Source organism: Varroa destructor, unplaced genomic scaffold (assembly GCF_002443255.2).
Source record: "Varroa destructor unplaced genomic scaffold, Vdes_3.0 BEIS01000005.1, whole genome shotgun sequence".
Classification (NCBI taxonomy): Eukaryota; Metazoa; Arthropoda; class Arachnida; order Mesostigmata; family Varroidae; genus Varroa; species Varroa destructor.
The window spans coordinates 24,169,593-24,197,332 of record NW_019211458.1 but is presented as its reverse complement, the minus strand read 5'-3'; the positions used below and the strand labels follow the sequence as shown (position 1 = coordinate 24,197,332).

Genomic DNA, 27,740 nt, shown 5'->3' with positions numbered 1-27,740 from the left:
CCAGTGCGTGATTTCTATGTGATCACCACTTCGTTATTGTTCAGCCTTTGTCACTCAAAAACAGGTACTTTGAAACGCCATCGAAAGCAGCCCATCAGCAGGCTTCAAGGCTGTGATCCAGTTGATATTCACCTAGCTTCAGGTATGTCCTGCAAATTAGTTTCGTTACGCTGAGTATAATAGATATCTCGATGTGTTCACGAAGTAGGTTTGGCCTGACGTTCACACACTTTCGAACTTTCGTCTAATCTAGGCGCACTGTCAGCAAGTTACGCAGATGTTAAGAATGTGTACGTAACAATCCAAGCCAGTTTATTCTACAAATCTACAGAGACACAGTATCAACTGGTGACTCGTTAGGAACTCTGTTCTTTTAAAACAAGAACAGATTCACGGTGCTCAAAGACAACACTTCGAACTGAGGACATTTATTGAAGAACCCTGTGGTCGAGGAGAATTCAGAGTGGCGGTGTCATCTGTGCTTAATTTCGGCTTCGAACGACAGCTCTAAGGTTTCTAGATTTCTTGCTGGAGCAGGTACATCGTAACCGTTAGTTCCACCATTGCGGGTTTTTTCGGCACTCGAGCTGATTTTCGGGCATAGCAAACACCGAAAAGAGACGCGAAAACAAGAACCGTGCAGGACTCAGTTACGTCAGCGCGTTCGGGCTTGAGGTAGTTCTGATAATTACAAAAACTGGGTAGAGCCCTAGGGCTGCAAATGTGCCGAACAAGCGGTTGGACGCAACTGCTTCGATAGCTCTTACTATAGTCAACGTATTAATTCACAGCTGACTAGAAGTGTAAAGGACACGTAAGGACACGTATGTAATTAGTCAAAAGCAAAGATGTGCTAACGGGCAATATTTCTTGTCCACTGTTCTGGAAAAGTTCGTGCATAGTAGTCTTAATAGATGTTGGAAGTCGTGGTCAACGGATAATGCCTAGATTTGTTTTGAAGTATCTCCACATATAGTGCTCGCTCCCATTTACTTTCACCGTCCAGTCGTCCTGCAAATGTAAGGATACGTTGGGTGCATGCCAAGCACGGTTTATTGGTTTAAATGGTAGTCCATTAGGGTGCGACAGGTTAATCGTATTATGTTGGCACAAAATAAAGTCAACATTGGAACACCTCAAAAATTAGTCTATGAGCTTCAAAAATTTACCGTTGTTATAAATTTTATTTTTCCTCCAAAATCTCGAAAGATGCGATCTATCTATAGCTTGCGCGAGTGCTTTGCCATATCAAGCCTCTCAGGCCGTGGCAGTGATATACGGAACCATTCCTGTGTGAAGGCTATAAAAACTTAGCGATCATTTAATCTCGTTGTTAATACTAATAAGGGATCTCGTACTGTTTCCTTTAAAGAGTCACTCAGGTACAGGACGTACCACTTGGCGAAGCTCAGCCTTTGTTGCTTCAGACATGTGATACCGAGAAAACTCAACAAACATTAATGTTTCAGCTAAAGCTCCTCTTCTGAAGATGATTTCCAGACCTTAAACGAGTTACTCTTCTTTGATAAGATATAATGCCTGCACTTTGCGTTGCTTGCTTTCAAGATTCGAACTTGTAGTATCGTCAGAGACCTTTCTTCCGCTCATGTCCCTCAGTTAACCCCTCTGATGGTCCCACTTTTCCTTTTGAAATGCTCTTGGATGCTAGCAAATTTTGTAGATCTGTTCTTACTTATTGGGTCACATACCTGTTCCTGGCAATCTATAATTCCTTCTCTTGCGAAATTCGTGAGTGAAAGGATGTAAATAGGATTTCGGTGTGACTTTTTAGATATATTACCATTAGACATATCACAATGCGGTTAATTCTGCTATTGCATTCAACATGGTAATAACTTAAATACAGATATTAGCTTTCCCAATTTACTTAAAAGAGAATTCGATTTAGCTACTACGTAAGAGGCGTCATACGCAAATTCTCAATGCGTCAATGCTGCATTAACTTCTTTACTAAACTTTATCCATACAAACATAATATATGTCTAAAACCTTTTGAACCTAACATTGTTGCTACAATTATGGTAAACACGCCATCATTGATCTAATCATCCGAAAAAAAAACACGACTGTGGATGAATATACATATGCTATCTTCTTAGTAGATTTATTCAAGCTCACTCGGTTTAACCAATGTTTGTTTTTGTTCAGCCTCTTTCTCCTCTCATGCTCGACGACATGTCACCATTATTAGCATCGACTGTTATCGATATCTCTCAGTATCGGCCGTATCGTCATGATGGTCTAGGCATAGCCATCTTGCGTCTGTTATCTACCTACCTTAGCTTACGGTTAACCTTGCCTACTAAGGTACAGTTATCAGTGAGGCAGCAGACGTGTATCAATGCTCATAAACATTAAGCACGCACTCTTTCTCGAAATCGACGGCCGCCACCGATGGCTCTGGAGACGGCAGCAGCTGTTGGGGCTGCGAACGTTAATGATAATTGTGATGATTGTGATGACCACTATGATATTACCACCACTGCAGAATAGTAGTCGTTACTAGTGAGAGTCGAGGGTTGCTGATCGAGCGACGTTCTAAGTTGTATTGCCCGCCTAGAGTGTTTCTGCTTTCACGGTATTCTCCTTCTCGCCTGCTAGACGACTGTGCGCCGCCAGTCGATGCGAGTGCTGGCCATGTATGTTTGCTTCGGCTGGTCCGGCCCTGCGTTTCTTTAGGTAAGGGAAGGCAATAATGGGACTGACTTTCCCTTCGTGGTTCCGCGCGATCTCGGATGACGTCTCGCGTCACCCGACGAAGCGGGAGCTTCGCTCGCTCACCGTATGACGGAGCCACCGCCGATGGGGCGAATGACGCAGGCGACCTCTCGCGGCCGACAGCTATAAGAAGGGTGCGCGAATCCTGCAAGAGTACGGTGGTCGGTTCGATAGTGCGGAGTAAAGAAGACTGGGGACAGTGTTTCTATTCTCCAGAGTAAATCAAGAGTCATATTGGTGACTCGTATATAGAAAAATCAAATTCCCGCTACAAATTTTGAAACTCATCGTTACTTCGGACTTGATTGTGTGAAGTAGCGCGTGAACAAACGTTGCTGTTTTTCGAAGCGCAAATTTTCGCGCAAATCGGCTTCGTAAAATACGACCTTCTGAGTAAGTATCGTGTAGTACTGGAGTGATGATGAGACTGTGATGGTTGATGATCAATGAAACTAAATGCTATCGAAGAACAAAAGGAGGCTCCAATAGCCTTATATTTTCTATAATAATTGATCACCTGACTTAGAAAGATAGGGTCGGTGGTTCAAGCTCCGCCAATGACATATTCCGCACAAAAATTGTGATTAAATGAAGATGTAAAACAACTGATTGCAGCTATTCTCTATATAACAATGCCCTGCAAAAAGGCAATGGTACTATTATGTTTGGTCGGATCTGAAAGACGAGTGAAGTGATGCCAAGCAAAACATTTTTATATATAAAAACTTTTATAAGTCAAACTATGGCTATTATCTTACTATGATTTATCATCATTGTTCGTAAAAGTTCAATAGCTGTAGATATAATACAGTTTTATTTTTGATGATGGTTATGGATTATTACTATTTTTATTATTTTCAGAAACAGACAAAATGTCCTACAAAGACGGCAGACCCGAAATGTTTCAATGGGAGGTTAAGGACGACATCGTCCTTAGTGGAATATCCGGTTATTTTCCCCAGGCCGATGGAATTGAAGAGTTTCAGCAGAAACTTTACAACGGGGTGGACATGGTAATTTTTCTCATGAAACGCCTTTTACAAATAACAACACACGCAGATGTTTCATTGTAATGTTCTTCTTACATAGACGTTGGTCACTAAAAATTAAAGATTTTCAAATCCGTATGCGTGGATAAAACAAAATGTAGCTCGAATACAAGATGTTCCGATGAGCTATCTACTGCCTATTACCATTCTCCTTCATTATGCTGTAATGTTCACCTAACCTGCACGGGCCTGTATGACGCCCTTCGGCGAAAAGAGTTAATAAACGCCCTAAATAAAAAGAAAAAAAAAACTTCCGAAAACGACCGAGGCAACAACAGATTAAATGTAGGATGATACTGATTGTTTTAGGTTACCGACGACGAGGTGCGTTGGCCACGCGGGATGTACGGCCTACCCGAAAGGGCTGGCAAGATCAAGGTTGTATGCCTGTTTGAAATGCCTCTGACGATTTTTTGTGTTAGCCGACAGCGCTTATTAACTAAAGTAATCAATACTGAATAAAATAACTGAATAAAATAAGTTAATTTGACTCGAGGACCGAGATCATATTAAATGGCAGGCAGATTTACTTAAAGGGTTTTATTGTTAACATAAGAAGATGAGCATCACCATTACTCCAAGACTCCGTAAGTAATCGATGAAATATGCTTGTCCATTCATATGAATAATGTATGAGTAAGAATTGGAATCAATTCTTATTATAAACAGCAGAAAAACACTAACCGGCATCACACTTACTACAGGATCTGTCAAAGTTCGATGCACAATTCTTTGGAGTACACCCCAAACAGGCGCATCTCATGGACCCTCAGCTGAGGCTGTTCCTTGAGACTGCATACGAATCGATTGTAGATGCCGGATACGAACCTTCTACTCTTCGAAGGTTAGTTCACTTGTGTTGTTTCTTTCGAAAATTTAGCCAAGTATTTGATGCGCCTAAATACTTGGCTAAATTTTAATATCACTGGTGCATTTACATATACGAATCAACTACGCAGTTACTACGTCATAATCAAGCGTCGTTCTTATAATGAAGGTCCAAAAAGGAGGCTTCAACTGTTGCTTGTTTTATTTTATACATGCTAACTTTATCCGAAATCATCAAAGCATTCAGTTATGACCTACTAATAAACGCACGTTTTTGAACAGGAAGAAGATCGGTGTATATATCGGCGCTTCGGAATCGGAGTCAGGCGAGGCACTCGATCAAAACGCTGACGAAATCAATGGTTACTCACTGGTCGGATGTTGCCGCGCTATGTTCGCAAACCGCATTTCCTATTCTCTAGATTTCACTGGGCCTTCGTTCACCGTAGATACTGCGTGCTCTGCAGCCATGACAGCTTTCACGCAGGTATAAAATATAAACTTAGCAAATTTCAGTTATACCGCTAAGAGTTAAAGACACTACTTAAAGTCGTTAGATCCATTAGCGTAACGTTATGCCGTTCATATAAGTGTTTTTATCATGATCCGACCGCGAAGTACACAGTATCTCTAACATTTTCTATCCTTTTCTAGGCTGTTATTGCCATCCGTTCAAATCAGTGTGAGGCTGCCATTGTGGGTGGTTCCAACCTGTGCTTGAAGCCCAGCAACGCCTTAAACTTCCATCGCCTGTCAATGTTGAATCCTGATGGTATGTGCCGTGCCTTTGATGAAAATGGTAAAGGATACGTACGTTCAGAAACGGTTGGCTGCGTCTTTCTGCAGAAGCGAGCAGACGCGCGTCGTGTGTATGCAACGGTGGTGCACGCCAAAGCTAATGCTGACGGCTTCAAGAACGAAGGAATTACGTTTCCCGGAGGTCACACCCAAGAGATCCTTTTGAGGGAAGTGTACTCCGAGGCCAAGGTTGACCCAAGGAAAGTGGCTTACGTTGAAGCACATGGAACTGGAACAAAGGTACAGTTTGCTAATAAATGTACGTAAATGCACAATAAAAGTATATCTTCACCATCATAAAACCACATTACTGACCAAAATACGAGTAAATACACTTAACCCACCAGAAAGGCATAGATATGCCTTACTATGTATATGTCTTTCTGTTACCTTTATGTTGCCACAATCTTGTTAACGCAGTTACAAATTTGTTTGATCAGGTTGGAGATCCTCAAGAATCGGGCGCTCTTTATAACGTGTTTTGTAAGGGCCGCAAAGGATGTCTTTATGTTGGCTCAGTGAAGTCTAACTGCGGACATGCTGAAAGTAAATATGAGTACATATTTTACAAAGAAAATATACTGAAATAGTGCAATATACAACGTTCTTAGTTTGAATTACTTAAACCTCGTCAAAACGACATTCTGTTCAACCGTCGCTGATAATTGCTTGTATTGTTTTTTAGGCGCCTCCGGTATGTGCTCCTTGGCGAAGGTGGTTACATTGTTGGAAACCGGCGTTATCCCTCCGAACTTGCACTACGAGAACCCTAACCCTAATATTCCTGCTCTGATAAACGGATCCATAAAGGTCGTTCACGAAGCTACTCCGTTTCCTGGAGGATGCGTTGGTTTGAACTCATTCGGTTTTGGCGGTGCCAATGTGCACGTCATCCTTGAGCAACACAAGGGAGAGCACGTCAACTCGGTGACACGCCAAAAACCTCATATACCCCGCCTCGTACTGGCTTGCGGCCGTAACGAGGAAAGTCTTGAAATCGTTCTACAGCGTTTGGCCACTGAAATTTTACCAGATGCAGCTTATGATCTTCTTAACAGAGTAAATAAAGCACCTAGCCATTTGATGACTAGGAGAGGTTTTGCAATTCTGCCACCTTCCGGTGAACCTGTCATTGTCCAAGATAACGCCGAACTAACAAAGCGACCCATTTACTTTATCTACACTGGTATGGGTGCACAGTGGCCCACCATGGCTCGCCAAATGATGGAATTTGACGTGTTTGCCAAATCGATTCGCAAGTCCCACAAGTTGCTCGAGCCTCTTGGATTCGATCTCTTGCAGATTTTGACTGGAGACAAAATCCAAATTACCACGACGGTGGTACCGTTTGTCTCAATCGCCGCTGTTCAGGTAGCGCTCACGGATTGTTTGCTTGCAGTGGGTATCCGCCCCGATGGAATTGTTGGACACTCGGTAAGCGTTGTGATATTGAAGATTATAATATTGTAATATTGAAGATTGAAGCAAAGCCTAGGTTATCCATTCAAACATGGCATCAGAATAATACTCTGAGAACAAAGAATTGGCTGTAGATCGGTTAATTAGAGGAGTCCAAATTAATAAACTAAATGGTGGTAACTAAGTTACAAATTATTGAAACATGTCAGTGACTGCGAGTAAGAAATACGTATCTGAGGCTAACCTCAAGAGAGTCCAGTGTCTTTCCCCTGTTCACAAGCAATTTGTTGTATGACTGATTTTCTTTACAGGTCGGTGAATTGGGTTGCTCATACGCTGATGGAGGCTTCACCGCAGAGCAGACAGTGCTGGCTGCCTATTGGCGTGGCAAGTGTATAGAGATCTCGGATCTGCCTAAGGGCGCCATGGCTGCCGTCGGCTTGACGTGGGAGCAGGTTTCGAAAAGATGCCGCGATGGTGTAACGCCGGCTTGCCATAACAGTGAGGATTCTGTCACGATCACGGGACCTGCAGAGGCTGTGGAATCTATTTGCACTGAACTCAAAGCCGAAAACATTTTCGTCCGCGAAGTTAATTCCAATGACGTTGCCTTTCATTCTGTGTACATGGAACAGATTGCTCCGTTGCTTCGAGCCGCTCTCAACAAGCTAGTCCCCGTTGCTAAACCCCGCTCGGCGCGTTGGATTTCGTCCTCCATCCCTAAAAGCCGCTGGAACGAACCCATTGCCAAAACCTGTTCTGCTGAGTACCACGTCAACAACCTGGTATCGCCCGTACTGTTCAAGGAAGCGCTCGACCTTCTGCCTGACAATGCGATTTGTATCGAAATAGCTCCACATGCCCTGCTTCAAGCCATCCTCAAGAGGAGTCTTAGTCCCAGGTGCGATTCCGTCGGACTGATGAGGAAAAACACCGATAACTTTGTCACCTTTTTGACCGCCCTAGGAAAGCTTCACATGTTGAATGTCGACATTGATATGTCGGCGTTATACCCCAAGGTTGAGTACCCGGTTCCGCGAGGGACACCGAACCTTTCAAGATTTGTTGCTTGGGATCACGGTCTCGACTGGCGAGTGTGCAAATGGAACGACTTCGAAGGAGCTTCCAGCTCAGCGGAAGATGTTACCGAAGTTGATCTGTCTAACGAGGAATGTCCAGAAAAATATATGGAAGGTCACAAAATTGATGGTCGTGTGCTTTACCCTGCTACTGGTTACATGATCCTTGCATGGAAGGCCCTCGCTAGGCGGCTTGGTAAGCAATGGACTGATATGCCAATTATCTTCGAGAACGTCACTCTGCACCGTGCTACAATCTTGCCGAAAACCGGAAGCGTCCGGCTTTTTGTAAACATTATGGTCACCACTGGACAGTGGGAGATTACTGAAAGCGGAATGGTCGCGGCTTCTGGAAAAGCGTACGTTCCTGAGAACGCAGCATTTCTCGATTCTTACATTCCTGTGGTACCCGAAACAGTCAAATACGAACTCGAAGGATCAGATATCTATAAGGAACTCAGTTTGCGTGGATACGAGTACCACGGGATGTTTCGCGGCATCGCTCAAGCTGATATTAACGCTCCGTTCGGTAAGTTAAAGTGGGCAGATAACTGGGTTACCTTCCTCGACACCATGTTGCAGTTTACGATCCTTGGCAATAAGTACAGAACCCTAAACCTCCCCGTGAGAGTCAGCCAGTGTCGCATTGATCCCGTTGCTCACGCTAAGGCTGTCCAACACCAACCTGAAAGCCTTACGGTCTATTACGATAAGGAAATGAACACCTGTCTGGCTGGAGGAGCTGTTATTAAGGGCCTTAAAGCTAACATAGCTCCCAGAAGAAACGCACAGGCCGCTCCGTTCCTCGAGGAGTACCACTTTACGCCCAATACTATGGAAGTTAGCGATACGACCAACGAAGAGTACGTGAACGCATGCAGCACGATTTTGAGTCGCATCCTAAAAAAGGAAGGTCAAAACAAGACTGCAATAATGAACGGATTCTTTGAGGTATCTGAGGAGGTAATCCAGAAGTATATTACCATGCACAGCGTCCAAGGAGTAGTTATAAAGCTGCTTGCTGAAGTACTTGAATTAGTTGAAAATGGACAACCCATCAATGGTGCTTTGCGTAACGCCTTCCAGGGCCGTAAGGAAGAGATTCAATATGATCTTCTCAACGCATCGCTATGGAACGAGAGAAATCTCAGGCCTTTAATGGATATAGTCGTCGAAAATGTTTCTGGCAGGAAACTTCGCATCACTGAGATTAACACTGACAATGGCCCCATGGGTAAAAAGGTTATTGAGAACATTAATCTATCACACATTGGGTATAGCGTAGACTATACCGTGGCTCATCCAAATCCTAGCAGCATTTCTGAGGAAAACCTACCCAGTGGAGCTAAAAGCAAATCATGGGATATTTCCTCGGAACCCAGTGGCATATCAGCCGATAATGATCTCGTTGTGCTGAAGAATGTAGCTGTACCTATAACTGAGCTTCCTAACGTCTTGAGGAAGGTCTCTGGCTTCCTAAAAAACGCCGGCTTTGTATTTATCAATCATCGCCACGCAATTTCGACCACAGAGAAGTTCCTTAGTACCGTGATCGATTTCGATGTTAACGCCCAAAAACTGACGGATATTAAGACCGCTTTGAAAAGTGCCGGATTCGAATATATCGCATCGCGAACAAACAGCACATCAGCAAGCTTTCTGGCACGGAAGCCAAACAACACGCAGACCAATAAACATACATTCTTGAAGGTCAAGAACGGAGAGTACGGCTGGGTGGAGCTTCTGAAGACGAAGCTTCAGGAGTTCGAGGGCAAGCCACAAGGTGAAAACATTTGGCTGTTCGCAGAAGACGTCGGGGACAGCGGAATTGTCGGCCTCGTCAACTGCCTTCGCCAAGAGGTTGGTGGCTCACATGTAAGGGCCATTTTCGACGCTTCTCGTACAAACAAACGCACGATTCCTGATTTTTCATTTGCCCATACCTTCTACAAAGGGATCGTGGCTAAGGATCTAGTGATGAACGTCTTCCAGAATGGCGAATGGGGAACCATGCGTCACTTTACCCTGGACGCAATGGAGAAGACTTTGAATTATATCTCGACGGAGCATGCCTTCTTGAACGTACAGACTCGAGGTGACCTTAGCTCGCTGAAATGGTATCAGTCACCAATCACACGCAACCTGCCCGAAACCAGTCAAGTCCTATGCAGTGTCTATTACGCTCCTTTGAACTTCCGTGATATCATGTTGGCCACCGGTAAACTTCCGCCGGATGCGCTTCCAGGAGATCTAGCCGTTTCTGATTGTGTGCTTGGACTCGAATTCTCTGGCCGGGATCCTCAGGGACGGCGTGTCATGGGTCAGGTTCCTGCAGAGGGCTTGGCTACCTCAGTCATTGTGGACCCCGTTTTTCTATGGGAAATTCCGGATGCATGGACCTTGGAACAGGCATCCACCGTGCCGGTCGCATACTCTACCGCTTACTATGCCTTGGTTATCCGCGGTCGTTTGCGTAAGGGTGAAACTATTTTGGTCCACTCTGGTTCTGGTGGAGTGGGCCAGGCCGCGATCAGCATCGCTCTCAGCATGGGATGCACAGTCTATACCACTGTGGGATCGCAAGAGAAGCGCAATTTTTTAAAAAATAGATTCCCTCAACTCAAGGACAACAACTTCGCAAACTCGCGTAACCTGTCCTTCGAGAAACACATTATGCACGAAACTCGAGGCCGAGGCGTTGATCTAGTCCTTAATTCGCTCGCTGACGACAAGCTGCAAGCTTCAATTCGCTGTCTCGCCAACCATGCTCGATTTTTAGAAATCGGAAAATTCGACCTTAGCAATAATTCGGCTCTAGGAATGGCCGTCTTCCTTAAAAACATCACCTTCCACGGAATCCTACTTGACGCCCTGTTTGGCAGCGACCCGCACGTCGCCCATGATAAACTCGAAGTGGTTCGCCTAGTTACCGAAGGAATTAAGAGTGGAGCAGTACGTCCGCTTGACACCCACGTGTTTGATAAAGAGCAAGTGGAAGAAGCTTTCCGTTTTATGGCTTCTGGAAAACACATGGGCAAAGTTGTTATCAAAATTCGCGACGAAGAACAGCAGAAATTGGTCGTTCCCTCACCGATGAAAGTCAGCGCTGTCACACGTACCAGCTTCTCGAACAAGAAGACTTTTATTATTACAGGAGGCCTCGGTGGTTTCGGGCTTGAGCTTGCTGACTGGATGATTAGCCGAGGAGTTCGATCGTTGATCCTCACTTCTAGATCTGGAATTAAAACCGGCTATCAGAAGTACGCTATATGCCGCTGGCAGAAGGCAGGAGTTAAGGTGCATGTTCTTACGAATGATGCAGCGACCCTTGATGGGGCAACGAAGCTTCTGATAGAAGCAAAGAAAATCTTTGGACAACCTATCGGCGGTATCTTTAATTTGGCTATGGTGCTTCGAGATGCGCTCATTGAGAACCAAAGCGCAAAAGATTACGCCATTGTATCAGCCCCTAAAGTAGAGGGTACAAAGAACCTCGACGTTGCTGTCCGTAAAGAGTGTCCTGAGCTGGAACACTTCGTAGTGTTCTCTTCAGTGTCGTGTGGACGAGGAAACGCAGGGCAGACTAATTACGGCTATGCTAACTCGGTAATGGAACGTATTTGCGAGCAGCGCAGAGCTCAAGGACTTGCTGGACTCGCCATCCAGTGGGGTGCTATTGGAGATGTCGGTGTCGTCCTTGAAACGATGGGCGGTAACGAAACTGTTGTAGGAGGTACCTTGCCCCAGAGGATTATTTCGTGCTTCAATGTTATGGATCAGTTCATGGCGCAGGATCACCCAGTGGTTTCTTCATTGGTGAAAGCGGAAATCGTAAAGACAGCGGCTGGCAGCAGTAGCGCTGACTTGTGCGCCAGCGTCGCCCATGTCCTCGGAGTGAAAGATGCTTCTAAACTAAACCAAAACACCACTCTCGGAGAACTTGGTATGGATTCGCTGATGGGAGTCGAAGTTAAGGTGGGTCTCTCCTTTGTGACCGGGCTGTACAATAAATTGAGCCATGTATAATAGATTACGGTCATTGTATAGAGCCAAACCAACAGACCATTCTTTTACTCTTCTTTTGTAGCAACTTCTGGAAAGGGAACTTGATGTCCACCTAACGATCCAGGACATTCGCACTCTAAATATGGCGAAAATCAAGGAAATGCAATCCGGAGTGGGTCCAGTAGCTGATGTCCCAGCTGCTACCGAACCAACTGCAAACGCTGCATTCACTGAAAAGAAAATCGAGGCGTCTATCATTCAGCAACAGCAACACCATTCAGAAGCAATAGCCGACGTGCCAAAGATTGTGCTCAAAAAGCAGCTTATCGCCACACAACCCCTACTTCAGATGAATTCGGTTAAGAGAACCGATGAGCCTATTTTCCTGTTACACCCGATTGAGGGTAATGTGGACAACCTAATGGAACTCGCCAGCAAACTGGAACGACAGGTTATCGGAATCCAACGTACTGCTGATGTGCCCATTACATCAATCCAGCAGCTCGCAGTGTCTTACATGCCAGTACGTTCAGATCATGCTGACTACAATATAGCATTGTATTCATCGATTACCAAGACATGCATACGACACACGAAGTTACTTACTAATTGACACGTTAGTACTAGAGTATTAATTTAGAGTAGTGACTATAAGAACATTCAATTCAACTTCCAATATACTTTATTTTGTAGAAAATGATCGCGAAGCAGCCGAAGAATAAGCCGTTCCACATTGTCGGATACTCGTTTGGCGCCACCGTAGGCTTCGAGATTGCGTGTCTTTTACAAAAGCAGGGATATAAAATAAACAGCCTTGTCCTACTTGACGGCGCGCCTACGTTCCTTCTCGCTCACACGGCAGCGCATAAAAGCCGAACTCCCGATATCGATGGCGAAGAAACTAGCGCTTTGTGCGCGTTCATAATGCAATACATCGACATCGATTACCTTAAGGTAATTTCTATTAATGAATAAAACCAGAATTTATCCAGTTATTTAGGACTAACTAACCATAGCGACCGTAGATAACCAAAGTATAATGAATATAATTGAAGTAATTATATTCATCAGATCTTACGATCATTTTTCCTGATCCTTGTACCATCAATGAGCGCTGATACCAACTTAAATATTTTAAGTTGTTATATTTAAGTAATTTTATCTTAATTACAGCTGAAAGCGACCCTCGCAAAAATCGCTGGCTGGGAAGGTAAGCTTAACTACGTCACGGACATGCTTCTGCAGAGTAAAGAACTTAACAAGGATGACAAGCCGTCAGCTGAACAGATCGGTCTCGCTGCACGGGCTTTCTATGATTTCTTACTCTGTGGCAATAATTACAAGGTGATTCACAATTTCGACGGCGATGTCACACTTGTGAAAGTGTCGCGCCTTCGGAATATGGCTGCTCGCCTTCCCGAAGACTATGGCCTCTCAAGCTGCGTATCAGGCAAGGTGACCGTTCACGTTGTCGAAGGCAAACATGAAGACTTTGTTCTTGGCAAGGGCGCCCAGGCGTGCGCCAATATCATCAATGCTGTCACAACTATTTAGATCGGTTGTTCTATCTAGGCCAGCAGGAGTCCAAGTAAAAAAATATATATTTATAAGAACAAGTACGTTTTAAAGTGATACCTACGTTTAGGAACGAGATCAAGAACTGAATATAAAAACAACGACTCAATTCAATAGGTAGTTACCAAAAGTTGCTAGGCAATAAAGCTTTAACATTTATGTAATGTCTATGACACTGGAGAAACATTAGGCATAGCTGAGCGTATTGCTTTGAGCGCCGAGTCACAAAAATGCCGCCACCGAAATCGAGCCTCGAGGCTCGAATGGGCAAAGCCGCTAGCTACGTCTGTGATAACCCAGGTTTACTTATGCAAGGTATTCGCAATGTATATACATTTAATCTAAATTATTTAAAATATGAGTTGTTCAATGCTACCGGGAGCTAGACGTGTCAACAAATGCTAAATACTATTGAAATACGAATTAAATCTAAAATTTAGCAATTTGTGGGCTGCTTATAAATAAAAGCAGAATTTTCATCTAACGGTAAAGAAGAGATACTGTGCCTTTGCTTTACACTATAATATAATCTTGGGAATTCTTATCACAACATTAATAGCGCAGTTCTTTGATTTAACCAGTACTGCAAAATTTATATTAAGATCAGTTAACAAAGCTGCTGTTTGGCTATATGACGACTGCGGTCGAATGCTCCGTAAAATCAACACCGGTGCCGCGAGCAGATGAACGAGGCGTATGACGATTTGCACCACCCGTCAATGCATCGTAGCACTCCGTTGACTCTATCTGCTTGACTGTAAAAGTAAACATACTGACGTCGTAATGACGGGGCTGTGGAGATCCTATAAACGTGTTGTCGTTTAACCTTCACCATATATTTGGAACATTTGCTGCCGCCACACCTTTAGTCATATATACAATATAGGATATATCGATTAACATACTATTATATATTTAAAAAACATTTTTAAGATTTGACACAGCACGAATTTTCTTTGTCGCGCGTACGTTCAAATTCAGCTAATTGTTGGTAACGTCGGAAAATCTATTTCTAGTTAACTAACCATGTTCGTTTAGATGCGCGTCTAAAAGATGTTTCGAATTTTACATCCATTACTTAGAAAATTCTGTGCGCGCCTAGCGATCGGTGAGATTGCCTTTCGTGTGCTGCCCTTCCCCAATTTGTCGTCTGCTTTTGCAGCCTATGGCCGCTTCCGCGAAAGCTCGGGGTCAGGATGATATTAATTCTACAATCACTACAGAACAAAGCGGCAAGATATCGGTGGTGAAAGTAATGCTACGACTATTATATCTTTGGTGTATTTCTGTCGTGAAGGTTCGTATGTTTTGGTTGCCCGGACCGACAGTTGGTAGCAGCCGGTCAGCGGACATTTCCTGATTCTGTCCTCGGATTTCCCTTGCCCTCTACTTCTACGACTCAGTTGATTCACTGCACTTCACTGCTCTAAATTGACCGGAGCGAAGCCCTAATACGAAAGCTAAAATGCACGCAGTCAGCTGAAAAATGCCCCAAGCCAGTAACTGTCTAACGAGAACGTAGTGGAGTGGACACTGCGGTGTCATCCGCCGGTTACTCACACTGTCTATCATATATCCTGTCCTTGGTGCACCTGCGCGAATGTAGTTTGGGCCACAAGTAGTGGCATGTTTGTATTAGTAAGACCACTCTGAGATATCGGGTAGTCAGTCACATGGTTTGTAGTGTTTTTGTCGAACGTTGTGCGTTGCAGTTCGAAGAGTGCCTAAGATTCGGAGGCTGAAACCTGAGAAGAGGAAAGGACGGTATTATCTAGGAGAACTAATTTAGCAAGCCCAGGTCTCTTCCCATGAGAGAATTCATAGAAGCGTATTCCGATGCACCCCAAATGTCCCTTTTATCCACCATTCTAAACACGACAGCTGAGCACCTCGTGGAACTGATTGATCGCTCACTGCAAAACTGGATTATCGATGGGGTACAGCATGCATTCGACGACCAAATAATCGAATGGAATGGGGAGCGCACGTTTCTGGCAAGAGTACGAAGAACCGGCAAAACCTGCAAGAACTGCAAACATTACAGGACGTTGTACGATGACGAGTATTAACAGTAGAGATAATATCCGCTCATTCTGCCTTAATTCAGCATCAGCGAGTCGGGAGGACGAGTCAGCTGGTAGGAGGCAAGGCGCGGTAGGGAAAGATTTCCGCGCAATATGTAGTATTTGCCTTGTAATAATTTATTCCTTACACAAACAATAGCAGAAGGGATGGCGTCCTCTATGGCGAGGTAGTGATAAACTGAGTATCTGTGATACAATTGTATTTCAGTTGCTGGAAGTGTCGTTTAGTCAGCGATTGGGTCTTTTGTTGTTATTGCCCGTTATTTTTTACGCTTTTCTGGTAAAGAATAAAGGGCAGTATAGCTTTTGAACAGAGCGAGTTTTACGTCCAGTACCGCCATTAGGCATCCTATCATATAACTGACTTCCTGCTCAAAACAAAGTGGGTCTTCACCCGTATACAAACACGTATAGTAGTGTTCTTGCTTGTATTTGCTTCGTAGGATCGATACTGGGGGCAGGACGTTGCTGTCATTCAGGTCACATAGAAGCTAAATATTGAAATATATTGATTGACAAACATGATATTTTTTTTATAACTCTTGTAATACTAGGAAATAAAAAAGAAGTAGCACTTATAACTATGCCGTAGATATGCTGATACGATACGCGCAAATAGAAAAGTATATATCTTGACAAGAATCTTTTATTGTTCCACATTCACAAGCCAAACAATTTGTGCTATTTTTTCTTCACTGTTGATATGATAAAGGTGTTCAACATTTGCCAATATTGTATACTATAACGTTCGTAAATTTTAGCTTGTTTTGCAAATCTAATGAAACATGCCATAGGTGTTTGGTTTTCCAATGCGTGAAATCAAAGAAGAATGGCAGATTTGTAAATGTTTACCTAATTACGCCCAAGGATTTAATCTCTCGAGTGGACGTTTCCGTTCAGTATTATGCTCTTGGATTAAAGCTATGTTGGTGAAATATTTACAGCTGCGTACATGATCATCAGGCTATACGCGGTCTTCAACAGTCCTTGAGCTTTTTCTTTCTTTCGAAACAATCGAGCAGGCACGAACATATTTATAGACGAAAATTGTCACGTGACGAAATATCAATGAAGATGCTCGATGTTTTCGTACCGACGTAGATATTTTAAACTATGCGATCGATGTGTGACAGTCTCAGTCAGCATCAACGAGGTCGCGACACGACGAACGTGTTAGCTGCCCTGTCATACTATCGTGACACACAAATATAGCACCAGAATAAACCCTGTGATATTTAAGAAAACATTTTTAGATGACGGACAAAGCTTCCAGTAATGCTTATGATTACCCCAGTATTTAAGCTTTAATTGCCAATCATAAGAGTAACATTTGTTCCTCTAGAACTATCGCCCTTTTTGCAAGAAATTAAGTAATATCATTCACTTTTCTAGAGCGAAACCACATTAAACTACGACAGACAAATTTCCCTTATTACTATTATTATCGGGTTAGTTCATTCATGCCTATAGTAAAGTCGATACCCTTTCGGGTCAAGTTGGTGCTAATCCAAGCGTTAGCTGATGAGTTGTCTTCGGCAAGAAGAAAACGGGAACAACAGTTTGTGGCGTTAAGTTTCGGAAAAGAGAATACACGATGCCGATAAAATATAAAAGCTATATGGCTTTTCAGCAGTTACCAGACGCACACTTCAAAACCTGTACATGCTATTCAAGGCGGGAGATCTTGAGTTCGAAGAACAGTTAAAACCCAAATGATTCGTGATTAAGTCCATTGCGCTAAAAAAAAAGCGTTTGCGGATGGAAACGTATATTTCGTTAGAAGAGTTCAAAGTGTTCTCGGTAGATCAAATCTGGTCAGGTTAATGAGCGTTTCATGAAATTGTACATCATCAGGTGCAAGCAGCTTACATTGGTATACTGTTTATTTTATACGTAACATGACGTTAACTGAGTTCAATATCCTCTTTAATAGAAGCTTTTGTCATTAAGCCTCGTATTTTGAGTATGATCTTAGATAAGTCGGGCTTACTTTCTAATTGAAGAATGCCCCCATCGAGTATTCGTGTTTATTTTCAGGTTGAATTTGGCAGCAAGACCGCTAAGAGATGGTGGAGTTAAGTTATCAATCATCGGAAGTTGAGGTAGTAAACGGAAGGCTTTATTCTGTATGTCAAAGAGATATACTTGTGTAATATACTGATCTTCGACTGAATCTCGTCAGCTCGTATTAAGACTTTTCCATTCAAAATTGTATAATTTACATGAATGATATATTTAAAGCTCATTGAACGTCTATTTTTGGGAAGTTTTAGTTAGACAACGGAAACTGTGCATATCTACAAGAAAAAAAAAATCAACCTTATTAGCCTTGTACCAGGTATGTCTAGTTCGGGGTGCCTGTTGCATATCCTCATAACCACAGAACTAAAATGTTCTAGGTGACCCAGCGGGTGGTCTAAACGGTGGCCGATTCTTAACTTACGTAACAATCGGATGCAGTATGTAGTATGTTATGTTTTTACTGTTAGTAATTTCGTGTTGTGTTGATCACCTACAAGGCATCAGAGATAATGGGGACATCTCTGGGTCTCACCTGCTATAGCTACGTTTACAACTTTCGGTCGAATCTAGCGACAGTTATAATGCGTTAGGTTTTAAATCACGGTCTCATAGACGGTACAGGACAATAAAGAAGGCCAACAACTTGTTGTGCAATCAAATGCAGTGGCGGTGCAAACCATAAATCGTACATGAAAGTTGTCAATCGAATTTTATTATTTCTATATTTTTTCTATAAATAAAAACGCAAAGTGTGATCAGCATATACTTCGTATTATTAATCTCTTTAAGCAGTTCTCAATATTAAACTCGCCAACAATATTTAGCGTCATAAAAACAAAGCATTAGCATGCATGTTGTTAGGTATGTCCCGAGTGCTACTTCCAATGTCTGTGATTAGGCACTGTTTTAAACGGTTACCTCCCAGAACGAGATCAAATGTACCCATGGGCCTCAACGGCCTTACCTGTCCTTAGGTTTAGGAGACAAACACGTTGGCATTGAACCATCAGGTAGACATTCTGATAGCCAATGATGAAACCGCAGCCCTCACAGTGTAACAACAAGGATTTATTACGTGTACTGTTTTTTTCTGTTGCGCGGCGTCTGTTCCATCACGTTGTTTGTGCTTTATCTGCCGTTGCAGGTCTCTGATCGCAGATCAAGCGACGAAGCGACTACCTACGTACGTCGAGCAAAGATGGGAGCCCATCGGCGCTGGCACATCTCGTCTAGCTAGCTTCTGTTTGTTTGTGCTACCTTCGCCCGTTTCCTTCTCCGTCTTGGCGTTTCTTTTTTTCATTTTCTCTATGCCATGCCATATCTTGGACGAGCAGCACCGCTACGTCAACAGCTGGCGATTCCCAGCTCCTTCTTGTGCACGAAACCGTTCTATAGCGACCGCAGTGCAAACAGCAGCGGATGCGTCTCTTGCGTTTGATCTCCTCCGGTATTTCCTTATTGGCGATCCTCATTTAAATCGACGTCAACCGTTGATTAGCAGCTTTCCGTATTATATTTAAAGGAACAGTAGTTGGTTGTTCGTGTGCGTGTGACGACGGTGCCAAGTTAACAGCCAACAAATTTGCCACTCAGCCAGTCGTGCCGAGGCCATTGGTCATTGAAGACAGAAACCTCGCATTTCGTCCGCAATAAAGTTATTAGACGACATCAGCTAAACGTAGGCCAGCGCAGCTTCTACCAGCGGCGTTTACAAGGGAATACAATTTCTGCATAGATTAATGAACCGGACAACGGGCCCGCATTTCATCTCTGGCTCTCAATATCGATCTCACAGCTGGTAATTGTAAAACGGACTACTCAATAGGCGATATGTCGCTTAGTAATCCCAAGCTCGTGTTCGTGTTTAGCGGTAAACGGAAGTCTGGCAAAGACTTCTTAACTAACGAATTGATAAAGATGTTGCCAGAAAACTCGACAGTTATCCTCCGACTATCGGGACCCCTCAAGAAAGAATACGCCGATGAGAACAAATTAGATTTTAGTCGACTTCTTGATGCTTCAGAGTACAAGGAGAACTTTCGGGCCGCCATGGTAAGGTGGGGCGAGCAGAAGCGAAACGAAGATCCCGGTTTCTTCTGTAGGCTTGCCATTAACGAATATAAAGGTGAAAAACATCCTATATGGATTGTTAGTGATGCACGGCGAACAACAGATCTCGACTTCTTCCAAAGAGCTTTCCCTAAAGCGGTACGTATCCATTACCAACATCAATCTACACATTTCTGTCTAATACTATACATTAAATATATGATGAAATTAATAGAATTTAAATTTTTTTATTCTGCACATATGTACATCCATACGTAATCACTTTTTTCGGTCACGGTGAGTGCATATTTTTCTATTGCAATTCCAGACATTTACTATCAAATATGGCCTTTTACATACCAACTCGCCCTGCTGTTTTTTTCTTAATAACGTTCTCGATGTGGAACCTACTGTAAATTTCATAGATCATTCGCCTTTATAAAGCGAATAATTTAATCTAAATTTTTATATTATAGTAAAGTTCGCAGTAAGTTGTTACTGTTAACAACTCGTACTTGGCTGAACTAAACAGTTTATCTAGATTTTCTGGAAATATGTCCAATGTAAATGTGGGTTTTTTTTTTTAATTCCTGCAGAGAACATACACACGTCAGATCCTAGGTAAAAATATTGCATTTTCATTTATAGTTTTGATTTATATGTGCATCGAAGAAGCGGGCGATTACGTTGAATAGCCATTACCAGTTGTAGCTAGGAAAAATTATATCATTCTTATAGGATTGAAGTACAAGTAATGAATGATACATAGATAGGGTTAGGCCAAGGATTATCATATGTTAATTCACTAAGCAACATATTAGTAGGATGCTTCAAAAGCCACTGTTCGGTTACACTGTGCACATAGTATAATAAGTGAAATAAAGACATTATAATATTAAAATTTACGAAGGACCGTAACAAATCAAATGTTTTACAATGACGTCGCCATACGTACGACACATAGTTAAATGTATTGTTTCTTTTGTCCCGTCCTGGTTCTTCTAGACCAAGCTGTGTAGAGTGACAGCCACCGACGAAGTTCGTGAGAAACGAGGATGGAAGTTCGTGGAGGGCATTGACGACGAGGAGACAGAATGTGGACTTGACCACTTCAAGGGCTGGGATTTCGAAATGGATAACAGCGGACTCATCGGACCACACGATTTGCTCAGGGGCTGCTTGAAGCTTGCCTTGGATACTATCCGAAAATCAAAAGAAGAATGACAACCAAAAATAAGTGATCTATTGTTGAAACATCGACACCTTTTGGAAACAGAATGCTAAAAAAAAAAAGTGTCGAATTAACCAAAATGGTCGACCGAATTTTACAGGATGCCATCGGGGTTTATGAACGATCAGCCTTTCAGTCGTCAAAAGCTGAGAGTGTTCTCAGTTTATAAATACAATACTGTAGGATTTACCCAGATTTTATGTGATTGATTCATAATAATAAAATATTCGTTCGATTAAGTAGCTCACGACCACGGTCGTGGTAATATAATACTAATAATGCATAGTCATAATATAATAACTTAGGTCCACCGCACAAAGTGAATATCTCTCAATTTTGTAGCCAATATATACTGTATGGATATGAAATATGATGGTCTTTTTGTTGTTAGAATTTTATAAATGATGCCTTTCGTTGCCTTTTACAATGGCCAAATGGAGAGTGCTTTTGGAAGGAGCAAGTTTTTTCATTGTGATTGTTTTTATTCAACGTATGTTGAATGCTAGAACAGTAACTAGTCTTTCTCTCTCTCTCTCTCTCTCTCTCTCTCTCTCTCTCTATATATATATATATATATATATATATATATATATATATATATATATATATATATATGTTTGAAGCGACTAGGAAACTGAAACAACAAGCCAATCCGATAGGGAACATAGTTGTATATGACTGTTGAAACGCATAGCTACAGAAAGACAGTTATGCATAAGCGTTGTTTTGGTGCTGTTGAACGCTACGACCGGCCAGGTACTCTGAACGTCTCTGTTTTTAGGGTAGCTTGATAATGCTATTAGCCAAAAACTGAAAATAAATTTTTGTTATTATACCTATATGCATTTTAAGCAGTTATTTGATAGCCGCTCGGGAGCGGTGTCAAGGTGGTACGAGGGTTTCTGCGGAGCATATTCTGCCCGCACGATATAGTTTATAGAAAGTAACGTACAACGGCATTTGTATTCGACGATAATAAGAAATCAGATTACTATAAGATTATCGAGGTGATGGGACACTATGAAACATTAATCAATAAGAAAAGCGAGGGCTGGTTGATACAGTATATAGCGAAGTAAAAAAAAATAAAAATTGGTAATCGGTATTATCTTTTAATGATTTTGCTTATTGCTATATATATATATATATATATATATATGTATATTAATAGATATTACATTTGTTCAAATATTTTCATGTGTATTGAGAAAAGTGAGACAGTTCGTTTGTAGGCACTGTAGCAGACTATTTCCAGCGGGATTCCTCGTAAATGAGAAGCATCGAAATGATACCTTACCAAAATCTGTCCTTGTTTACATCGAACCTATTTAGCTCACGACGAGTGTTTCGGGTTTCTGTGAGGTTGTTCACGATAAAATGAGACGTGACTGTTTGCGTGTATATTTGAATAATTTTTTCTCGCTCCTCTTTAGCTTATCAAAGTTATTGAACTGTTGTTTCAGTGGACTTGCTATCATTTTCTTCAAAGGTCATTACTTAACTGTACACCAGATATTGACGCAAAGAAAGTTAACTCACTGGTATAAGTTTTTGTTTTTACTTGGATATTCTATCCTACTTATTGCCAATATATCGATATATTAAATCGTATTAAAAAGTTCCTGCGCGTAGCACAGTATACAAGGGCCGTACGAGTCTTATCAGAGCGTAGGTTGGCTATTGAGAAAATGTTTTCAGTCTGCGGCATTGATCCCGGTGGTGTGCAGGTCATCTGTAATAACAAAACGAAATCAATTCTATTAAAAGATAAACAATTCTTTGGCCTGCTAACGCGCATGCGAGAAGGAAAGCATCGTACAGGTACGTTGAGATCGTTGGCTGGCGACTCCAGCGCCTTAAGACACACACGTCGAAGCTGCATGTGTCGAGACTTTGTACAAAATACTGAATGGCTTTTCGAATCGAACTAAAGCTATCTCACCTCCACTGTAGGAAGTTGTAGGAAGTCATTACGCAAAGGGATGTGCCTTGGCTATCAGCTGACATTAAGGTAAGCGTTAATAGGCGACGCTGTCAAAGGGCTGTTTTAGAATCAGTGATATAGAAGGAGCTTTTGACGCCAATACGTTAGGCATTACATAAAAGACTAGAAGGAAAATCATTAAGTAACAAATAAAAAGGCTATAGGCATGGTTGAAGATATGAGTATAATAAATAAAAATCAACTTAAAAACAATGCTTAATACGATAGCCATTTAGCGATTGGTGAGGTGAACACGAAGGCTGGCATAGATTTTTCGGGCGTATACATTAAATTGTCCGATGTCTCGCATAACGATAGAGTGGGGGCAGGTACTGTGCAATAACATAATTACCAGAAGTTGTTATTATTATAAAAAATAGAAAATAGTTCAGTTCTCCAGTTTCGACAGTGACGGAATATTATATTAGCGTAACTCATTCAAGTAGAAGTAACGCGAAGGTTCTTCTTCGACCAATAGTTTCCGTTGAATGGTTCCCAAAGTACTAATGTCTAAAGTTATTTAAATTAGTTAGTTAGTTAGTTAACTTTATTATTATTTTATTAAGTTATAATACACTAAAATTAATTTTGCTCAAAACTAATGCGCATTGAACTCTGTCATTCTAGTAGGTCTATCAGGTTCCCAAGGCGACGTATCTGAAAACTCACACCTCTGCAATCAGGTGTAGCGCTAAGCAGTTTATGAAAATTGGAATAGTAGGTATAATGAAGTGCTGCTGAGACCTCGAATATTAAAACAATTATACGGTGAGCTTAGGGTTTAAAAATGAACATCTTAAGTTTGATCTAATTCGCTGGATATAACTGTTCCCATTACGTGGAACCTAGTGAGCGTTACGTCTACGTAATAGTCACATAAACAAAGTAAAGTCATTTGAACAGCTATAAAAACTTGTGAAAAATGTCTATGGCGGCAATTTTGACAGCGCTTTTTTCTACTTTTCCTCGTATGACACCAAGTGATTAGTAGGCCTTTCACTGATTTTTTTGCTCTCCAATTCACTACCCTTCTATACGATATTAGTCACTTATTGTAGAAAACGAATACAAACGGATACTGCTTCAGGTAAGAGAGTTTTCCCGTAGTAGGGATAATAATTTATGTACGTTGGGGCATACATACTCAGGCATACATGTTACAATGTAATTTCCTGTTACGTGTGACATTTTCGCTATGAAGGCACACGTAATTGCTGCCGGAACTGAGCACACTTCAGCAGCGTTCAACAGTAATTACTACGATGAGCGGCATCTATAGCAATGCACGTGTAGAAAATAAGCTTTGGGAATTCGCACAGACAGACAGACAGACAGACAGACATACATACGCTCGGGACGATTGTTGAGCGCCTTTAACAACACATAAAATATCAGTATATACTGTCAAAGACCGATACATTAATGTGTATTCTGAAGTGTTCCCTTAGGGCATCTGACGCGGCAAAAGCCAACTATGGCTAAACTAAAATAATGCTAAACAGGGACGACCTATTTTTGTGTTGAGGCGTGCTCGATAGGTGGTCGCTGCTGCTACTAGTACGTACAAAATGACTATCGTTAAGTTTTATTACCTAATGACAACACATGAAAAATTCAAGGAGTTCTCCTGTTTGTCAATCAATAATTCTTCTTAAACTAGGAATCTGAGTGGAAGTGGCAGTCGTACGGTGAAGTTACGGCGAAAAGTGTCGCTACATGTTTAAAAAGAAACCTTCCATCTAGCCTAATAACCACCTCAAAAAGTTTGTAGTTCGGATGAAGGTTATTTTGAGTTTACTTCCACTAGAGGGTATCGCGTTCAGAAAATACGTTCCTGACATTTGCTGAAGGGGATTTTAAAAAAAGCGTAAATTAATTAACAATTCAAAGCACCACTTGATCACTTAGACCTGCGATAACGACAAACTTGGTGCTCTGAATGTCCTCTATACGACAAAATATTTTTAAAAAAGAAAATTATTATTGTATTTGAAGGATTAAGTAGCTATAGTTCGCCGGTAAGACTTTTAGCTATAGTAAATGCCGGTTCTGGAAAAGGTCATGGTTTGCTAGTTAACTGGTTAAACAATGGTAATAATCTCAATTGTCCGAATTCTTCCGAAATCTATCATTCTTGGCCGCATAGCTTAAATATAGTTAGTGCGATTAGAATCGCGTGTGAATGAAGATAGGTATCTTCATATTTATCAGTGGTGCAATGTTTATAACAGTAAGGATTAATTTTATTATCGAATCTTTTGGCTTTCATAAATCAGTGCCTACGATACGATGATTATTGCTTCCAAAATAGCATCCAGAATCATAATCAACCTTTCTATAGTAAGAAAAATTGTATATTCCATTAAACCTGAGGCATAAGGTAGTGTGATTCGTGAAACATGATTATGAACGATGAATGTCGTTAGAACAGCGGCGGTACATTTTTATCAAAAATGTAATTTTCTCTTATGTACTTAATTCATGTATGGCTTCAGCATGAGCAGGACACATTCAGACGAAACAGATTTACCAAGATCAGCATCAGAACCAAATCTGAGGGGAGGAGGAGGAGTAGGTGCAGATCCTACTAAAGAACGTAGCGAGCAAGTTGAAAAAGCATGGGCAGAAATTTTCAAAAAGTACAGTGTAAAACGAGCAAACGAAACTGAAGAGCAGAAGAGACTTCTTATTGATGAGCAAGCCGCTAGGGATACCTTGTCAAAATCCGAGCTTGCTCTATTCAAAGTCCTGAAGGACAAGTTCCCTGACATAAGTTTCACGTTCGCTGATATAATCAAGAGCCACATGCTTCTGGACAACTTATATTTTCTTCTTACTGAACAGCGTGTAAAGGTGGATGTGCCAACTGATAAAGCACGAGATAGAGCCTGGGTAGAAGCCTTACGCCCCTGGACTGGTCCAGAAAAGGCACGTGACGACCTTGTAAGGAACGAGTTCCAAGTGACATTTGTAGACCTCTTCGAACCCAAAGGTACGTAAGCCACACTGTATTAGATCCCACACATATTTGTGTATGATCTAATATAATTGTTTTTATTGTCGTTTTGTGAAGGCATTTTTGGTTGCAAATTTGTAGCGGCTGATTTTGAAGTTCACACGCTTTGTTCAGGTACAAATAAGAAACTTAATCATTTGTATCTATTTGGTTTAACTTTGTTAAAGGTGTTAATTTACCTTAAACGGTGAACGTTCTATTAGTGTACATAGAGCTTAAATAGTTCGTTAAATATCGTTCGTAGGTACCGCAATAGAAATTGCCGCAGAAAAATAATAAACAAGTCAGCTTTAATTCGAGTAAAGAGAATCGCAAGGATCATAGAAAACAATGCAGTGTTGTATCACATACTTTATTCATTTTTACTATGGAGGAGAAATAAAACGACTGCAGGCGCGATAGCTTCAACATGACACATTACTTGATCTGCGTGTGGTTCGTTGTGAATCTTTTTTAATCAGATCCCGGTGGACCGGTGATGACTTCTACGCCCATTCCTATTTTAGGTGCTTCCATCTTCCCAAGTTCATCAATGGCAAGTGATGCCAAACTGAGCGTCAAAGTTGTCAAGGACCTTAAGCTTAAAGGTAAGAAGGACTCTAAAATTCCAAAGGGTATCAAGGAAATTGTAAAAGAGGTCAATGAGGGTTCAGCGTCGGTGGAGTCTGATGAAAAGGGAGTCAAGGACGTCAAAGTGGCAAAAGATCTAAAACATCCAAAAGCCCTTAAAGACGTGAAAAGCCCAAAAGCTCTTAAGGGCTTCTGCCCTAAGAAGAAAGTCAAGGTGGTTGCCGCTGCTGGCGCCGCCAAGGTGAAAGAAGTTAAAAACGGTAAAGCTCCAAAGGAAGAGGTTAGAGCTCCAAAGGAAGAGGTTAGAGCTCCAAAGGAAGAGGTTAGAGCTCCAAAGGAAGAGGTTAGAGCTCCAAAGGAAGAGGTTAGAGCTCCAAAGGAAGAGGTTAGAGCTCCAAAGGAAGAGGTTAGAGCTCCAAAGGAAGAGGTTAGAGCTCCAAAGGAAGAGGTTAGAGCTCCAAAGGAAGAGGTTAGAGCTCCAAAGGAAGAGGTTAGAGCTCCAAAGGAAGAGGTTAGAGCTCCAAAGGAAGAGGTTAGAGCTCCAAAGGAAGAGGTTAGAGCTCCAAAGGAAGAGGTTAGAGCTCCAAAGGAAGAGGTTAGAGCTCCAAAGGAAGAGGTTAGAGCTCCAAAGGAAGAGGTTAGAGCTCCAAAGGAAGAGGTTAGAGCTCCAAAGGAAGAGGTTAGAGCTCCAAAGGAAGAGGTTAGAGCTCCAAAGGAAGAGGTTAGAGCTCCAAAGGAAGAGGTTAGAGCTCCAAAGGAAGAGGTTAGAGCTCCAAAGGAAGAGGTTAGAGCTCCAAAGGAAGAGGTTAGAGCTCCAAAGGAAGAGGTTAGAGCTCCAAAGGAAGAGGTTAGAGCTCCAAAGGAAGAGGTTAGAGCTCCAAAGGAAGAGGTTAGAGCTCCAAAGGAAGAGGTTAGAGCTCCAAAGGAAGAGGTTAGAGCTCCAAAGGAAGAGGTTAGAGCTCCAAAGGAAGAGGTTAGAGCTCCAAAGGAAGAGGTTAGAGCTCCAAAGGAAGAGGTTAGAGCTCCAAAGGAAGAGGTTAGAGCTCCAAAGGAAGAGGTTAGAGCTCCAACGGAAGAGGTTAGAGCTCCAACGGAAGAGGTTAGAGCTCCAACGGAAGAGGTTAGAGCTCCAACGGAAGAGGTTAGAGCTCCAACGGAAGAGGTTAGAGCTCCAACGGAAGAGGTTAGAGCTCCAACGGAAGAGGTTAAAATTCCTAGAGAACGCAAAGAACGCAGAACTTCTCCAGAAGCCAAAGATGCAGGTAACTGTTCACAAAAGGTTACAATTTTGT

General features: G+C 42.0%; 3 protein-coding genes and 2 long non-coding RNA genes across 20 annotated transcripts in view; 3 read left to right on the top strand and 2 right to left on the bottom strand.

The window, feature by feature from the left end:
- Positions 1-13,988, top strand: LOC111251929 (fatty acid synthase-like). Of its 2 annotated transcripts, none has more exons than XM_022809074.2 (12): positions 1-142; positions 3,601-3,752; positions 4,098-4,166; positions 4,493-4,632; positions 4,899-5,103; positions 5,271-5,654; positions 5,855-5,960; positions 6,100-6,848; positions 7,145-11,887; positions 12,000-12,440; positions 12,611-12,871; positions 13,091-13,988. In XM_022809074.2, exons 2-12 carry the CDS (start codon positions 3,612-3,614, stop codon positions 13,469-13,471), a joined length of 7,620 nt encoding a protein of 2,539 aa, XP_022664809.1. In that variant the 5' UTR covers positions 1-142; positions 3,601-3,611; the 3' UTR covers positions 13,472-13,988. The 2 variants fall into 2 exon arrangements, with proteins under 2 accessions (XP_022664809.1, XP_022664808.1); XM_022809073.2 differs by lacking the exon at positions 1-142 and adding an exon at positions 2,899-3,132.
- LOC147755455 (uncharacterized) lies at positions 12,070-14,648 on the bottom strand. Its single transcript, XR_015328771.1, has 2 exons — positions 14,518-14,648; positions 12,070-14,247 (listed from the first exon to the last, which is right to left on the bottom strand). It is a non-coding gene; the product is annotated as an uncharacterized LOC147755455 (long non-coding RNA).
- Positions 14,244-21,994, top strand: Pmvk (Phosphomevalonate kinase). The gene is made up of 3 exons (XM_022809078.2): positions 14,244-15,958; positions 18,743-19,806; positions 20,653-21,994. The coding sequence occupies exons 2-3, from the start codon at positions 19,429-19,431 to the stop codon at positions 20,869-20,871; spliced, it is 597 nt and encodes a 198-aa protein (XP_022664813.1). The 5' UTR covers positions 14,244-15,958; positions 18,743-19,428; the 3' UTR covers positions 20,872-21,994.
- Positions 21,379-24,237, bottom strand: LOC147755454 (uncharacterized). Of its 2 annotated transcripts, none has more exons than XR_015328774.1 (2): positions 24,007-24,237; positions 21,379-22,610 (listed from the first exon to the last, which is right to left on the bottom strand). It is a non-coding gene; the product is annotated as an uncharacterized LOC147755454 (long non-coding RNA). The 2 variants fall into 2 exon arrangements; XR_015328773.1 differs by lacking the exon at positions 24,007-24,237 and adding an exon at positions 22,698-22,816.
- The window catches only part of LOC111251930 (uncharacterized), a 25,629-nt gene continuing 20,617 nt past the window's right edge, over positions 22,729-27,740 (top strand). For 12 of the 14 annotated variants that reach the window (XM_086990583.1, XM_086990575.1, XM_086990581.1 and 9 more), the window contains exons 1-3: positions 22,729-22,889; positions 25,358-25,854; positions 26,340-26,465. In XM_086990583.1, coding sequence (XP_086846709.1) covers positions 22,861-22,889; positions 25,358-25,854; positions 26,340-26,465 — 652 coding nt within the window. In that variant the 5' untranslated portion in view covers positions 22,729-22,860. Of the gene's footprint in view, positions 22,890-23,794; positions 23,950-25,357; positions 25,855-26,339; positions 26,466-27,740 lie in introns of those variants that run through there. The other 2 variants (XM_022809075.2, XM_086990574.1) reach the window with 2 other exon arrangements.

Bases quoted from the DNA above. Each gene is read 5' to 3' on its own strand.
- Pmvk (XM_022809078.2), top strand. From the start codon at position 19,429: ATGTCGCTTAGTAATCCCAAGCTCGTGTTCGTGTTTAGCGGTAAACGG. The intron at 19,807-20,652 runs GTACGTATCCAT...TGGTTCTTCTAG, and splicing joins AAAGAGCTTTCCCTAAAGCG to ACCAAGCTGTGTAGAGTGAC.
- LOC111251929 (XM_022809074.2), top strand. From the start codon at position 3,612: ATGTCCTACAAAGACGGCAGACCCGAAATGTTTCAATGGGAGGTTAAG. The intron at 4,167-4,492 runs GTTGTATGCCTG...CACTTACTACAG, and splicing joins AAAGGGCTGGCAAGATCAAG to GATCTGTCAAAGTTCGATGC. The intron at 6,849-7,144 runs GTAAGCGTTGTG...TTTTCTTTACAG, and splicing joins ATGGAATTGTTGGACACTCG to GTCGGTGAATTGGGTTGCTC.